General features: G+C 36.4%; 1 protein-coding gene across 1 annotated transcript in view; it reads left to right on the top strand.

The window, feature by feature from the left end:
* LOC133581529 (vasoactive intestinal polypeptide receptor-like) overlaps positions 1 to 18,315 on the top strand; it is a 133,308-nt gene that overhangs the window by 97,297 nt on the left and 17,696 nt on the right. The window contains exons 7-10 of the mRNA XM_061935550.1: positions 6,325 to 6,478; positions 10,593 to 10,653; positions 15,845 to 15,911; positions 15,992 to 16,083. Of these exons, the coding sequence (XP_061791534.1) occupies positions 6,325 to 6,478; positions 10,593 to 10,653; positions 15,845 to 15,911; positions 15,992 to 16,083 (374 nt within the window). The remainder of the gene's footprint in view (positions 1 to 6,324; positions 6,479 to 10,592; positions 10,654 to 15,844; positions 15,912 to 15,991; positions 16,084 to 18,315) is intronic.

Below are 18,315 nucleotides of genomic sequence, written 5' to 3'. Positions count from 1 at the left end.
TTTTGTCAAGTATTTCTTATATATATATATATATATATATATATATATATAATAAAATAAATATATATTTATAGCTAGAATTCACTGAAAGTCAAGTATTTCTTATTATATATATATATATATATATATATATATATATATATATGAAATACTTGACTTGGTGAATTCTAGCTGTAAATATACTCCTCCCCTCTTAACCACGCCCCCCCCCCCCCGCCCCCCACCTCCGGAAATTGGAGGTCTCAAGGTTGGCAAGTATGCCAGAACCCAACATTAATTAAACGTTGTCAAAAAGCATGTTGTTTCAATGTTGTATTCGTGTTGTATTGGTTAGAAAATGATCAAATGTCAATGGTCAAATCAACATCACAAGCTGACATTGAATAAACGTAATCAAAAAGCATGTTGTTTCAACGTTGTATTTGTGTTGTATTGGTGGTGAAATTACCAAAAATCGATGGTCAAGTCAACGTCACAACCTGACATTGAATAAACGTCGCCAAAAGCATGTTGTTTCAACGTTGTATTAGTGTTGTATTGGTTCGAAAATTGACCAAAATTCAATGTTCAAATCAATGTCAAAACCTGACATTGATTAAACGTCGTCAAAAAGCATGTTGTTTCAACGTATTTGTGTTGTAGAATAATGGTTGGGAAATTACCAGAGCCCAACATTAATTAAACGTTGTCAAAAAGCATGTTGTTTCTTCAATGTTGTATTGGTTAGAAAATGACCAAATTTCAATGGTCAAATCAACATCACAAGCTGACATTGAATAAACGTAATCAAAAAGCATGTTGTTTCAACATTGTATTTGTGTTGTGTTGGTTGGGAAATTACCAAAATTGGATGGTCAAATCAACGTCACAACCTGACATTGAATAAACGTCGCCAAAAAGCATGTTGTTTCAACGTATTTGTGTTGTAGAATATTGGTTGGGAAATGACCAAAATTCAATGGTCAAATCAACGTCACAACCTGACATTGATTGAACGTAGTCAAAAAGCATGTTGTTTCAATGTATTTGTGTTGTAGAATATTGGTTGGGAAATGACCAAAATTCAACGGTCAAATCAACGTCACAACCTGACATTGATTGAACGTTGTCAAAAAGCATGTTGTTTCAACGTATTTGTGTTGTAGAATATTGGTTGGGAAATGTCCAGAACCCAACATTAATTAAACGTTGTCAAAAAGCATGTTGTTTCAATGTTGTATTTGTGTTGTATTGGTTAGAAAATGACCAAATGTCAATGGTCAAATCAACATCACAAGCTGACATTGAATAAACGTACTCAAAAAGCATGTTGTTTCAACGTTGTATTTGTGTTGTATTGGTGGGGAAATGACCAAATTTCGATGGTCAAGTCAACGTCACAACCTGACATTGAATAAACGTCGCCAAAAAGCATGTTGTTTCAACGTTGTATTAGTGTTGTATCGGTTAGAAAATGACCAAAATTCAATGTTCAAATCAATGTCAAAACCTGACATTGATTAAACGCAGTCAAAAAGCATGTTGTTTCAACATATTTGTGTTGTAGAATATTGGTTGGGAAATGACCAGAACCCAACATTAATTAAACGTTGTCAAAAAGCATGTTGTTTCAACGTTGTGTTTGTGTTGTATTGGTTGGAAAATGACCAGAATTCAATGGTCAAATCAACGTCAAAACCTAACATTGATTAAACGTCGTCAAAATGCATGTTGTTTCAACGTTGTAAGTGTCATGTCTGTGTGATCATGTTTTGTTTTAGTAATGTTCGGTTTAAATTTTGGACTTTTTGTGCACTTTTGTTTTGTTTTGTCACCATAGCAACCATTAGTTTCACCTGTCACGTCACGCACCTGTTTCACGTTCGGACTCACACACACCTGTCACCAATCATGTCACTGTTATTTAAGCCTACTTTTGTTCATCACTCGTTCTGCCTGCGTTGTTTTGATGTCACACCGGTTTATGTCTTGCTCTGTCCAAGTAAGTTTCCATGTCCATGCCATAGCTTCTGTTTAAGATTAGCCTCACTTGCGTTTTAGGCACGCTTGCCTCTTTTTTGTTGTAGTTGTTGTTGTATTGTTTATGTTCGCGGTAGTGCGTGATTTATATTAATAAATCCTAGCCTACCTTCACGCTGTTGTCCGGAGCCGTCTATTTTGCGTTGGAAGAACAACCCCGCAGCTAGCTGCGACCCCCACGTGACAGTAAGTGCGTTGTAGAATATTGGTTGGGAAATGACCAAAATTCAATGGTCAAATCAACGTCACAAACTGACATTGAATAAACGTAGTCAAAAAGCATGTTGTTTCAACGTTGTATTTGTGTTGTATTGGTTAGAAAATGACCAAATTTCAATGGTTAAATCAACGCCACAACCTGACATTGAATAAACGTCGTCAAAAAGCATGTTGTTTCAACGTTAGGTATGAGTTGCTCCACGTCAGAACCTAATTCAACAAGTTCTCAACATTGTTTTCATGCCTCGAGCCCGCTGGGGAAGTCTTCGTGCACGCGTGGGCCGATGCTGTGTTCCTGACAAGCGCAAAAATTATAACTAAAGTGGTGAAGCTGTATTTTCATTTGCACTTAAGTTTGAGTTTAGTTTCTTTAAGAAACACATTCTTAATATTGATTTTGATCAAGTTTGAATATATATATATATATTTTAGCACGTTGTATGTGAATTTTTTTTAAATGTATTTGTTTAGTATTTATCTTTTTAGTCAGCCTGACCTAAGCCTCAGTAATATTGTTTGTGATGAACACATCCCTTTTATATCATTTGACAATGTTTATCATGTTAAACTGTAAGTAGGTTAGATATAATTATTGAATGTGATTAAAATCAAGAGTAGGATTTCTAATTCAGTTCTAATATTTGAGTGGGCCCAGGGGCCCCTCTGTAGTGGAGAGGTTGGACCCCGAGGTCAAAAAGTTTAAAAAGACCGAGATTAGCAGGTTATAAATCACCTTCTCTGCTATCCTGAATGACTTGTTACATATGCACAGAAGAGTGACCCAAACACAGCTGTTCCATTTGTTGACATTCTACTAAAACTAACAAGTAGTCACCAACATATTCAACAAAAAGTACTAATGTAACTACAGGAAATTCAAAGTGAGATAATAGGAGGTTAGGGCATGTATGAAATTATGAATTCATGCAAGAAGTTGGGTTACATATCCTGATGGTGTTATGTTACACGCCTGACAAAGGGCAAAGGTTTGATTCCCGGCCAGTGTTATGTCAGGAAGTGCATTCGGTGTAAACAAAAAAAAAAGCCATAATTATTAATGTGATTTATTTGCAGTGGGGGGGGGGGGGGGGGGGAAATGCTGCTTGGTTGCATGTTGGCCTCGGTGTCTAGATCAGGGGTGCCCAAAGGTGAGCCCGCAAGCCAAAATCGGCCCGCCGAGTCATTTCAAATGGTGGCTTCCCAGAATTGTATACACATTTATACTCTTCACAATCACTATGCAAGACAAGAGCACATTGGTTTTGATTGATTGATTGATAATATTATTCACATGTGAATAATGCTGTATAATAGACTGTATTTATATTATTCACATGTGAATAATGCTGTATAATAGACTGTATTTATATTATTCACATGTTAATAATGCTGTATAATAGACTGTATTTATATTATTCACATGTGAATAATGCTGTATAATAGACTGTATTTATATTATTCACATGGGAATGATGCTGTATGATAGACTGTATTTATATTATTCACATGTGAATAATGCTGTATAATAGACTGTATTTATATTATTCACATGTGAATAATGCTGTATAATAGACTGTACCGGTATTTATATTATTCACATATGAATAATGCTGTATAATAGACTGTATTTATATTATTCACATGTGAATAATGCTGTATAATAGACTGTATTTATATTATTCACATGTGAATAATGCTGTATAATAGACTGTATTTATATTATTCACATGTGAATAATGCTGTATAATAGACTGTATTTATATTATTCACATGTGAATAATGCCGTATAATAGACTGTATTTACATTATTCACGTGTGAATAATGCTGTATAATAGACTGTATTTACATTATTCACGTGAGAATAATGCTGTATAATAGACTATGTATGTTATTCACATGTGAATAATGCTGTATAATAGACTGTATTTATGTTATTCACATGTGAATAATGCTGTATCATAGACTGTATTTATGTTATTCACATGTAAATAATGCTGTATAATAGACTTTATATTATTCACATGTGAATAATGCTGTATAATAGACTGTATTTATATTATTTACATGTGAATAATGCTGTATAATAGACTGTATTTATATTATTCAAATGTGAATAATGCTGTATAATATACTGTATATATGTTATTTACATGTGAATAATGCTGAATAATAGACTATATTATTCATATGTGAATAATGCTGTATAATAGACTGTATATATGTTATTCACATGTGAATAATGCTGTATAATAGACTGTATTTATATTAATTCACATGTGAATAATGCTGTATAATGGACTGTATTTATATTCACATGTGAATAATGCTGTATAATAGACTGTATTTATATTATTCACATGTGAATAATGCTTTATAATAGACAGTGTTTATATTATTCACATGTGAATGATGCTGTATAATAGACTGTATATTATTCACATGTGAATAATGTTGTATAATAGACTGTATATATGTTATTCACTTGTGAATGATGCTGTATAATAGACTGTATTTATATTATTCACATGTGAATAATGCTGTATAATAGACGGTATTTATATTATTCACATGTGAATAATGCTGTATAATAGACTGTATATATGTTATTCACATGTGAATAATGCTGTATAATGGACTGTATTTATATTCACATGTGAATAATGCTGTATAATGGACTGTATTTATATTCACATGTGAATAATGCTGTATAATAGACTGTATTTATATTATTCACATGTGAATAATGCTTTATAATAGACAGTATTTATATTATTCACATGTGAATGATGCTGTATAATAGACGGTATTTATATTATTCACATGTGAATATTGCTGTATAATAGACTGTATATATGTTATTCACATGTTAATAATGCTGTATAGTAGACTGTATTTAGATTATTCATATGTGAATAATGCCGTATAATAGACTGTATTTATGTTATTCACATGTAAATGATGCTGTATAATAGACTGTATTTATATTATTCACATGTGAATAATGCTGTATAATAGACTGTATTTATATTATTCACATGTGAATAATGCTGTATAATAGATTGTATTTATATTATTCACATGTGAATAATGCTGTATAATAGACTGTATTTATATTATTCATATGTGAATAATGCGGTATAATAGACTGTATTTATATTATTCACATGTGAATAATGCTGTATAATAGACTGTATTTATATTATTCACATGTGAATGATGCTGTATAATAGACTGTATTTATATTATTCACATGTGAATAATGCTGTATAATAGACTGTATTTATATTATTCACATGTGAATAATGCTGTATAATAGACTATTTATATTATTCACATGTGAATAATGCTGTATAATAGACTGTATATATGTTATTCACATGTGAATAATGCTGTACAATAGACTGTATTTATATTATTCACATGTGAATGATGCTGTATAATAGACTGTATTTATATTATTCACATGTGAATAATGCTGTATAATAGACTGCACATATGTTATTCACATGTGAATAATGCTGTATAATAGACTGTATTTGTTATTCACATGTGAATAATGCTGTATAATAGACTGTATTTATGTTATTCATATGTGAATAATGCTGTATAATAGACTGTATATATGTTATTCACATGTGAATAATGCTGTATAATAGACTGTATTTATATTAATTCACATGTAAATAATGCTGTATAATAGACTGTATTTTGTTATTCACATGTGAATAATGCTGTATAATATATTGTATTTATATTATTCACATGTGAATAATGCTGTATAATAGATTGTATTTGTTATTCACATGTGAATAATGCTGTATAATAGACTGTATTTGTTATTCACATGTGAATAATGCTGTATAATAGACTGTATTTATATTATTCACATGTGAATAATGCTGTATAATAGACTGTACTTATATTATTCACATGTGAATAATGCTGTATAATAGATTGTATTTATGTTATTCACATGTGAATAATGCTGCATAATAGACTGTATTTATATTATTAGCCATGACATTATGTTCTCTACAAGTGTATGTAAACTTTTGACCAGGACTGTATGTGTCTGTCATTTTAAGGTGGGCTGCAAGGCGGTAGTTGTCTTCTTTCAGTACGGCATCATGGCCAGTCACTTCTGGCTGCTGGTGGAAGGCCTGTACCTCCACGCTCTCTTAGCGGTCTCCTTCTTCTCCGAGAGGAAGTACTTCTGGTGGTACATCCTGATTGGCTGGGGTAAGGTGCACGCGGCCGCGTCACGGCATACTTAGTCTCTAAGGTCATGCACATACTGTACCGATTGCTTTCCCGTCAAAACACGGAGAATTCATTTAGTTGATTAAAAGGGAGAACGCGTTCCCGTCTAGCGTCCATATGGACGAGCTACCTGTGGGCCGATCCTCGCTGTTGATAACAAACCATTTAACTTACACGAGCATAGCAGACATAACAATCATGAATACTCATTAAATGCAGTTGGGATGCGAGGAATAAATGTGGGCTTTCTCATTGGCAGCTGATGCTTTTCACTTTGATTTGTTGTTCAGCTCCATTTGATGTACTTTTTTCACATGTTACGTTACAGCCTTATTCCAAAATGTGATACATTCATTTTTGTCCTCAAAACCCCACACAAAATACCCCACAATGACAATTTGAACAAGAAATATATGTACCGTATTTTCCGGACTATAAGGCGCACTTGAAATCCTTTTTTTTCTTCAAAACTCGACGGTGCGCCTAATGTACTTAATTCTGGTTTCCCTTACCGACCTCAAAGCTATTTTATTTGGTACATGGTGTAAGTGTAAGTGTGACCAGTAGATGGCAGTCAAACATAAGAGATACGTGTAAAGTTAAAGTTAAAGTACCAATGATTGTCACACACACACACGAAGTGTGGCGAAATTATCCTCTGCATTTGACTCATCACCCTTGATCACCCCCTGGGAGGTGAGCAGTGAGCAGCAGCGATGGCCGCGCCCGGGAATCATTTTTGGTGATTTAACCCCCAATTCCAAACCTTGATGCTGAGTGCCAAGCAGGGAGGTAATGGCTCCCATTTTTATAGTCTTTGGTATGACTCGGCCGGGGATTGAACTCACAACCTACCGATCTCAGGGCGGACACTCTAACCACTAGGCCACTGAGTAGGTGTAGACTGCACTGTGATGGCCCTATGTCTCAGGTAAACAACACCAACATTTTATATGTTCCATTGAAAATATAGTAAAGTGAATTATATTTATATGGCGCTTTTCTCTACTGACTCAAAGTGAAACCCAATATCTAAGTTACATTTAAAGCAGTGTGGGTGGCACTGGGAGCAGGCGGGTAAAGTGTCCTGCCCAAGGACACAACGGCAGTGACGAGGATGGCGGAAGCGGGGATCGAACCTGGAACCCTCTAGTTGCTGGCACGGCCACTCTACCAAACGAGCTATACCGCCCCCAAGTATATATATATTATTATTATTATTATTATTACCAACATGTATATATTATTATTATAAAATTAATTAAAAGGGATTTATTTTAAAACCGTGTAATTGTATGCAAAAATGTATGTATTTTTTATCTGTTTTTATGCAGTATTTTTTGTTAGTATTTATTTTGGGATCAGCCTGACCTAAGCCTTGATACATATATTTGTGAGTAACACGTGCTTTCACATTTGACAAGGTGTATCCTGTTGGACTGTAGGTAGTTTAAATATAATTATTGAATATAATTAAAATCAAGAGTGAGATGACTAATTCAGTGTTAATATTTGAGCGTGCCCCGGGGCCCCTCTGTAGTGGAAAAGTTGGGCCTCGAGGTCAAAAAGGTTAAGAACCGCTGTAGGTGCGCAAAAAAAAATCGAATAACATTCGATTCGTGATTCTTGTTTTTTTGGTTTATTTTAAAGTGTATTATATTTATATAGCGCTTTTCTCTAGTGACTCAAAGCACTTTTACATAGTGAAACCCAGTATCTAAGTTACATTTAAAGCAGTGTGGGTGGCACTGGGAGCAGGTGGGTAAAGTAGTGTAATATAAAGTAGTGTAAAGTTCTTACTTATATCTGTCAGTAAACTCACCATGAAAGCGCTAAAACATACCTGTGTGGTGAGTTTACATTATTCACCCAAGGAACTTTAGTTAGGTTGGACGGTTTTTCACGGGACACATTTCCGGTGTTGTTGTTTCCGGATGAAGGGATGCTGCTCCGTTATTGATTTAAGTAAAGTCTGAATGTCATTAAAACAGTTAGCGCCACGTAAGCCACGTAAATAAGACCGCCCACAAAAACGGCGCTTCCGGAAGCGACTGTCAGAAAGCAGCTTGAAGATGGTCTGTAAAACATCATCTATGCAACATTTTGACCAAAGAGCCACCATTACATGTTATGTAGACCAGTGTTTTTCAACCACTGTGCCGCGGCACACTGGTGTGCCGTGAGATACAGTCTGGTGTGCCGTGGGAGATGATCTAATTTCACCTATTTCGGTTAAAAATATTTTTTGCAAACCAGTATTTATAATCTGCAAATGATGTGTTGTTGTTGAGTGTCGGTGCTGTCTAGAGCTCGGCAGAGTAACCGTGTAATACTCTTCCATATCAGTAGGTGGCAGCAGATAGCTAATTGCTTTGTAGATGTCGGAAACAGCGGGAGGCAGGGTGCAGGTAAAAAAGTGTGTAATGCTTAAACCAAAAATAAACAAAAAGTGAGTGCCCCTAAGAAAAGGCATTGAAGCTTAGGGAAGCTATGCGGAACGAAACTAAAACTGAACTCGCTGCAAAGTAAACAAAAACAGAATGCTGGACGACAGCAAAGACTTACTTTGGAGCAAAGACGGCGTCCACAAAGTACATCTGAACATGACATGACAATCAACAATGTCCCCACAAAGAAGGATAAAAACAACTGAAATATTCTTGATTGCTAAAACAAAGTAGATGCGGGAAATATCGCTCAAAGGAAGACGTGAAACTGCTACAGGAAAATACCAAAAAAAGAGAAAAAGCCACCAAAATAGGAGTGCAAGACAAGAAGTAAAACACTACACACAGGAAAACAGCAAAAAACTCCAAATAAGTCAGGGCGTGATGTGACAGGTCGTGATAGTACACCTACTTTGAGACAAGAGCTATAGTTATGCATGCTTGGTTATGCTTTAAAGTCATATCCAACAATTGCAACAACGACTTTTTACTGTCAACTGAGTTTTGTTTTTTAATGATTTCTGCTGGTCGTGTGCCTCCGGATTTTTTCAACGCTAAAAATGTGCCTTGGCTCAAAAAAGGTTGAAAAACACTGATGTAGACCACAAGGTGTCAGATTCAAACACTGATGACATCTATTAAACAGACGAGAAGCAAGGAATTAAACAGAGACAGAATTCAATTTGGCTCAATTGAGGGGAGCACGTCTGGGCTGTACTCTTGTACAGTCTCCATCACGCTCTGGCGAAAGATTGTACGCCTCCTCTTTTTATTTGGACTTTCCCTGATTACATGGCAACAGCTGTTTTTAAGGGACGGGGGTCGTAAACGGCCATCGTCTTTGGTTACCGTTCAAAGAAAAGGTCGTAAAACAGTTCAAAGAAGCGGTGCCTGGATGGGAGTCTGGTCCTGCTTCCTCTTCACTTTGTAGATCTTTCTGTTGATTACAATACATGAAAGAAACAGAACACCTTCATGTTGCTTCCCATCCTACACAGTGGAGTTTTACAAGCCTTTTGATTGGTTGGATCAAAGACAGCTTTTGTCTGCTCGCCGGGAACTCATTGAAACACAAAGTTTTGTGATAACTTGGATACAATTTTTCTGGCACGAGGAAGTGTTTCCCATTTAGAAAAAAATAATAATAATATGACTCCTTTAATGCGCCTTATAATCCGGTGTGCCTAATATATGAAAAAAGATTAAAAAATAGACCATTCATCGGCAGTGCGCCTTATACTCCGGTGCGCCCTATGGTCCGGAAAATACGATAGTACTCACAGCTCAAAAGTGAGATCCTGTTTCAACTGATCATCCTTTAAGAGGTTCCTTGGAGTCCACCTGTGGTAGATTCAGTTGGTTGGACGTGATTTGGAAAGGCACACACCTGTCAACAATGTAAAAAAAAAAAAAAAAAAAAATCTGCGCTAATTAAGGTGAAATACCAGGAGCTGTGGTTGCCAGGAATTCACCGTAAAAAGCGAACGGGGTATTGTGTGTAGAATGTTGAGGACAAGTGATGTGGCAAGTCTGCCAACATGTTTAAGCGTATCCAAAGGGCGAGATTTCATTCCGTCTTCGCAAAGCATGTCAAACTCCTTTGGGTATGCGGTGGTTATTATTATCTTCATGTTTGTCATTCACAGGCGCTCCAACCATCTTTATATCAGCATGGGCGATCACAAAGGCTTATGTAAATGATTTTGGGTGAGAATAATCTTCTTTTGAATTGTGTTGCATGTCACTGTTTGTGCGGCGGGTGGTATCAGAATGAGTCCATCTGAACGCTGGAGCGCATCTTTTTACTGATAAAAATCCTTCCGACTGTTAGTGGTGGGATACATAATACATACATACATACATACATAATGAACAGTAACTCGCAAAAGTATTTTTTAAGTCTGGTTTAATCATCTTCAAAGCTAAACAGGACATAAACGCCCTTAAGATTTTAGAGGGTGTAAAAACATTTTGGATTCACAGTTCTATTGGAATGGCTTTGTTTATTATTAATATTATTTTATACAGTCGTGGTCAAAAGTTTACATACACTTGTAAAGAACATAATGTCTTGACTTTCCAATCATTTCTACAACTCTTATTTTTTTGTGATAGAGTGATTGGAGCACATACTTGTTGGTCATAAAAAACATTCATGAAGTTTCCTTCTTTTATGAATTTATTATGGGTCTACTGAAAATGTGCTGGGTCAAAAGTATACATACAGCAATGTTAATATTTGCTTACATGTCCCTTAGCACCAGTGTTGGGACTAACGCGTTACTGTAACGGCGTTACTTTTGGCGGTAAATAGTAATCTAATGCGTTATTTTTTACATTCAGTAACTCAGTTACCGTTACTACATGATGCGTTACTGCGTTATTTTACGTTATTTTTTATGTAGTATCGGCTAGAAACTGAGAAGATCTGAGTGTTATTTATTGGAGCGCTGCGGAAGAGGTGACAAGGAAGAGGCGCGCCGCGTGCTCTGTGTGTGTGTGTGTGTGTGTGTGTGTGTGTGTGTGTGTGTGTGTGTGTGTGTGTGTGTGTGTGTGTGTGGGTGTGGGTGGGTGGGAAGGGGCGTGTCTTTGTTTACTAACAAGACATGGCGAAGCCCGAAGCAGAGTTTCTTAACATGGAGTTATTCTCACTACTTTTCTTTTGTCGACCACAAAGAAAAGAACATTTTAGTTAAATGTAAGTTGTGTCTTGGATCAAAGATACTATCCTAGCAATACAAATCTGCTGAAACAGCTACAAAAGCAACATGCTTCGACGAAGCCAGTAAAGAGAGACACACTTCACCTCCTAAGCAACAGCGGCTGGATTTCTGCTGGGTCAAAAGTATACATACAGCAATGTTAATATTTGCTTACATGTCTTTTGGCACCTGTGTTGGGACTAACGCGTTACTGTAACGCTGTTACTTTTGGCGGTAAATAGTAATCTAAAGCGTTTTTTTTTATATTCAGTAACTCAGTTACCGTTACTACATGATGCGTTACTGCGTTATTTTACGTAATTTTTTATGTAGTATCGGCTAGAAACTGAGAAGATCTGAGTGTTATTTATTGCAGCGCTGCGGAAGAGGTGACAAGGAAGAGGCGCGCCGCGCGCTCTGTGTGTGTGTGTGGGAAGGGGCGTGTCTGTGTTTACTAGCAAGACATGGCGAAGCCCGAAGCAGAGTTTCTTAACATGGAGTTATTCTCACTACTTTTCTTTTGTCGACCACAAAGAAAAGAACATTTTAGTTAAATGTAAATTGTGTCTTGGATCAAAGATCCTATCCTTGCAATACAAATCTGCTGAAACAGCTACAAAAGCAACATGCTTCGACGAAGCCAGTAAAGAGAGACACACTTCACCTCCTAAGCAACAGCGGCTGGATTTCTGCTGGGTCAAAAGTATACATACAGCAATGTTAATATTTGCTTACATGTCTCTTGGCATCAGTGTTGGGACTAACGCGTTACTGTAACGATGTTACTTTTGGCGGTAAATAGTAATCTAATGCGTTTTTTTTTATATTCAGTAACTCAGTTACCGTTACTACATGATGCGTTACTGCGTTATTTTACGTTATTTTTTATGTAGTATCGGCTAGAAACTGAGAAGATCTGAGTGTTATTTATTGGAGCGCTGCGGAAGAGGTGACAAGGAAGAGGCGCGCCGCGCGCTCTGTGTGTGTGTGTGTGTGGGAAGGGGCGTGTCTGTGTTTACTAACAAGACATGGCGAAGCCCGAAGCAGAGTTTCTTAACATGGAGTTATTCTCACTACTTTTCTTTTGTCGACCACAAAGAAAAGAAAATTTTAGTTAAATGTAAGTTGTGTCTTGGATCAAAGATCCTATCCTAGCAATACAAATCTGCTGAAACAGCTACAAAAGCAACATGCTTCGACGAAGCCAGTAAAGAGAGACACACTTCACCTCCTAAGCAACAGCGGCTGGATTTCTGCTGGGTCAAAAGTATACATACAGCAATGTTAATATTTGCTTACATGTCCCTTGGCAAGTTTCACTGCAATAAGGCGCTTTTGGTAGCCATCCACAAGCTTCTGCTTGAATTTTTGACCACTCCTCTTGACAAAATTGGTGCAGTTCAGCTAAATGTGTTGGTTTTCTGACATGGACTTGTTTCTTCAGCATTGTCCACACCTTTAAGGCAGGACTTTGAGAAGGCCATTCTAAAACCTTCATTCTTAAGCCTGATTTAGCCATTCCTTTACCACTTTTGACGTGTGTTTGGGGTCATTGTCCTGTTGGAACACCCAACTGCGCCCAAGACCCAACCTCCGGGCTGATGATTTTAGCTTGTACTGAAGAATTTGGAGGTAATCCTCCTTTTTCATTGTCCCATTTACTCTCAGTAATGCACCAGTTCCATTGGCGGCAAAACAGGCCCAGAGCATAATACTACCACCACAATGCTAACGGTAGGAATGGTGTTCATGGGATTAAAGGCCTCAACTTTTCTCCGCCAAACATATTGCTGGGTTTTGTGGCCAAACAGCTAAATTTTTGTTTCATCTGACCACAGAACTTTCCTCCAGAAGGTCTTATCTTTGTCCATGTGATGTCACATGGTTTTAGAATGGCCTTCCCAAAGTCCCAAAGAAACAAGTCCATGTCAGAAAAGCAACATATTTAGTTGAACTGCACCAATTTTGTCCAGAGGAGTGGTAAAAAATTCAAGCAGAAGCTTGTGGATGGCTACCAAAAGCGCCTTATTTTAGTGAAACTTGCCAAAGGACATGTAAGCAAATATTAACATTGCTGTATGTATACTTTTGACCCAGCACATTTGCCATACTTGCCAACCTTGAGACCTCCGATTTCGGGAGGTGTGGTTGGGGGCGTGGCTAAGAGGGGAGGAGTATATTTACAGCTAGAATTCACCAAGTCAAATATTTCATATATATATATACAGTATATATATATATATATATATATATATATATATGTATATATATATATATATATATATATATATATATATATATATATATATAGCTAGAATTCACTGAAAGTGAAGTATTTTCTTATATATATGTATATATATATATATATATATATATATATATAAGAAATCATTTTATATATATATATATATATATATATATATATATATATATATATATATATATATATATATATATATATATATATATATATATATATATATATATATATATATCAATCTATGTATCTGTCAAGAGGGACAGAGACAGCGCACAGTACATGTGGATCACATGTTACCATGGCGAGAAAACATGGAGAGACTGCCAGTTATCTAGTCTCCACCAGTTACAGAAAATGTGCCATCAGTACAACTGGACAGTGCTGTTTCAGTTCCATCACCAGGACCATCAGTGAGTCAGACACAAACTAGTCTCATCATTGAACCAGATTCAAGGGCTGCTGAGTTGCCATCATCAGAACCCAGATCACCCACAACAAAAACCCCACCAGTGATCCGCAGGTACCCAGAAAGGTTTCGAGTACCACCAAAAAAACTTAATCTCTGAAGACAGTATAAAAATCTGTGTTAAAGATGTACAAATACTGTTTGTATAATAAGCATGTTATTGTTTACAAATGAGGGTTAAGAGTTCAGTACTAAAAAAAAAAAAAAAGAATTGAGCTGCTGCATTTTTTGGTTGGGTTGTTTATTTCTTTTGAGTAACTTCTACAATTCTAAAAGGGGAGGAATGTAATGGAGTGATCTATGTTTGTCTGTTGCCATCTCCTGGTGAATGTTGGCTATAGTGTACTGGGGTTACTTTTTGGTTGGCCAACGATTTACGTGGTGTTGCGCACCTGACGTCAAGTGTGTGAGTCTGTTCTGAAGTCTACAGTAAAGAGACGTACTTCATCCTCTCGCCTGTTTATTGCCTCCAACTCAATACATTTGCTCACATTTTCGGTAGACCCATAATACATTCCCATTTACTCTCTGTAAAGCACCAGTTCCATTGGCAGCAAAACAGGCCCAGAGCATAATACTACAACCACCATGCTTGACGGTACGGATGGTTTTCCTGGGATTAAAGGCCTCACCTTTTCTCCTCCAAACATATTGCTGGGTATTTTGGCCAAACAGCTTAATTTTTGTTTCATCTGACATCACATGGACAAAGATAAGAGCTTCTGGAGGAAAGTTCTGTGGCAATGCAAGCAGCCCATATTATTATTGCTCATACTTCAAACTTTATTATTCCTCCGCACGTTTCTCTTACACTTAATATGAGACGAACCGGCCAATGAACCCCCACATATGTTATACCGTCGGAAAAGTCTCAGTCCCGCATACGGCGGTACTTTGAATTGGGAACATTTCGTGTTACCATGGCGACACTATTCACATATCAATCAAAAAAATGGGCCAATTGAATAGGTACACTCATTTTAATGGACGATTAATCTGCGACAAACGCCAAAAAGACAAGATTACCTCCTCTTGTAGCTCAGCTATTCTTTCTTGTAGCTCGGTGCTTAACGTCTCATTGTGTTCGTACAGTTGTCTACTTAAACCCTGGCTAAAAAGTTTTGACGTCCAAAGTTTGTTTTTTTGGCCATCGGAGCCATACCCCTTTGAGTCATATAACTAGGTATATGAAACATGTTGACTGTTATCATATATCTTTAGCACACATGCTAAGTTTTAGCATTTTTATGTTACCAGAGAGTTCTTTAAGAGTTCTTTTTGTACAGTTACACCTAAAACTCACGGATTCAGACACTCGGCACCATCTAATAAGTACGGCGGCTTCCGGCAACCCCCGGACAGAGATCCAGGGCACAGATAGCAGGCCCATCAAAATGTTCTAGTTATTATTACTAATATTGGCATGATAAGCAATACCTTAGTGACTGAATATGATGTTTCTTCTGGCAGGTGCTGGGATATCATTGACGACAAGCTCTGGTGGATCATCAAAACGCCCATTTTAGTAACCATACTTGTGAGTGACTCTTGCCGCGGCGCTCTAAACAATGCAATTATTTGTACAGTTCATATTCCATTTTACCACTCTCTCTGCAGGTCAACTTTATTCTCTTCATGTGCATCATCAGGATTTTACGGCAGAAGATGAATTGCCCCGACATTGGAAGGAAGGAATCGAATCAGTACTCGTAAGTTTTTTAATGCAAGTCAAGCGTCAACTAGGGCACACTTTTATTATTCCAATTATGTTTGTACTCCATGATAATATGTTAACATCATATCATTGTTTTATGTTGTTTATTTGTTCCTCCTGAATTCAGCTCTTATATCATTTTGCAATAGGATTTTTGTACGGTTGTTGTCAGGTTCAAACACTGATGGCATCTATTAAACAAGACAAGAAGCAAGGAGTTAAACAGAGACAGAATTAAATTAAGCTCAATGAGGAGAAACGCGTACACCTGTACCCTTGTACAGTGTCACCACGCTCTGACGAAAGATTGTACGCCTCCTCTTTTACTTGGACTTTCCCTGATTACATGGCAACAGATGTTTCTAAGGGAGGGGGGGTCTTAAACAGCCATCACCTTTGATTACAACACAGTTCAAAGAAAAGGTCAGTTCCAAGAAAAGGTCGGTTCAAAGAAAAGGTCGTAAACAGCCATTGCACTCGGTCACAGAACAGTTCAAAGAAAAGGTTCCCGAAGGGGAGTCAGGCCCTGCTTCCTCTCCGCTTTGTAGATCTCGGGTCAAGACAATATCTTTCTGTTGATTACAATATGTCAAAGAAACAGAACACCTTCATGTTGCTTCCCATCCTACACAGTGGATTTTTACAAGTCTTCTTCTTGGTAGGATCAAAGACAGCTATAACGATAACTTAGATACATTTATTCTGACAGTTGTATAGTCCTCACTGTACCTTTTCATCACATTACACTTATACACACACACACACACACACACACACACACACATACATTCTTGTATTACTTACCTTCTTGAGACTTCCGAAAAATGCCTACCTTTTGAGGACCACCCTTTCTAGATATATAAAGATTTGTATTTACAACATTAATAATATAAACATACTTTTGCAAATATAAAAAAGGTAAGCTTTTAGTTTTGTTTTGTTTTTTTGAATTTTTTGTTTAATTGTTTTTTAATCTTCATTATTTACTTCAAGTTATTACAGTATGTCCCTGTATACATATTTATTTATTGTTTTAAATCAATTTTGGCCAAAGGGGGCGCATTTCAATTTCTTACACACACTTGTAATTACATATGTTGACCAGAGGGGGAGCCCTTCAAATTTTTACACACACTTGTTATTTCATATGTTGACCAGAGGGGGAGCACTTTTAAAACCGACACAGTCAATTTGAAAATTCCCTCCTTTTGACCGACCATCAAAAAAAAAAAGTGTGATTAATCAGCATATATATATACGATTAATGCGATATTTGTTTTTGTGATTAACGGCATGAGTTACATTTCAAAGAAAAATGTAAAAAATTTTAGCACAAACAATAACATGCCTTTTCAGTGTCTCTGTTGGTGTAATATGAAAAATATTTGTTTAATACCAAACATTATGGCCTTTAGCGAAGAAAAATAAATGAATTAGCTGCACCATTTTAAGAGTTTCAAAGCGTCGGAAAAAAGTTGCAGCTTATAGTCCGGAAGATACGGTAACACTAAAAAAGACCCCAATATTTGGACACAAGGGCAATTTTATTGTCAGAACATTATACAGAAATATTTTTTAATTGTTTTAACTGAATGCACATGATTTTTTGATTTTTTTAAATCTTAGTATTTTGTTGTGAAATTGCATGAGTTACATTTTAAAGAAAAATGTTAGCACAAACAATAACATGCCTTTTCAGTGCCTCCGTTGGTGTAATATGAAAAATATTTGTTCAATACCAAACATTATGGCCGTTAGCGAAGAAAAATCCATTAATTAGCCGCACCGTTTTAAGAGCCGCAGGGTTCAAAGCGTAGGAAAAAAGTTGCATCTTATAGTCCGGAGGATACGGTAACTCTAAAGAAGACCCCAATATTTGGACACAAGGGCAATTTTATTGTCAGAACATCATACAGAAAAATTGTTAAATTGTTTTAACTGAATGCACATGATTTTTATTTTATTTTTAATCTAAGTATTTTGTTGTGAAATTGTCCAGGAAGCACATCACGTACGTTTTGACGCATTGACTTTACCACTGACCGTCAAACCACCTTTCAGGTAGCCATCCATAGTTAAGGTAGAGGACCATCAAAATAAACTGTGTGATAATCAGCATATTTACACGATTAATGCAATATTTTTTTTGTGATTAACGGCATGAGTTACATTTTAAAGAAAAATGTTAGCACAAACAATAACATGCCTTTTCAGTGTCTCTGTTGGT

This window comes from Nerophis lumbriciformis, linkage group LG03 (genome assembly GCF_033978685.3).
Source record: "Nerophis lumbriciformis linkage group LG03, RoL_Nlum_v2.1, whole genome shotgun sequence".
Taxonomy (NCBI): domain Eukaryota; kingdom Metazoa; phylum Chordata; class Actinopteri; order Syngnathiformes; family Syngnathidae; genus Nerophis; species Nerophis lumbriciformis.
This window is presented reverse-complemented; position numbering and strand designations above follow the sequence as displayed.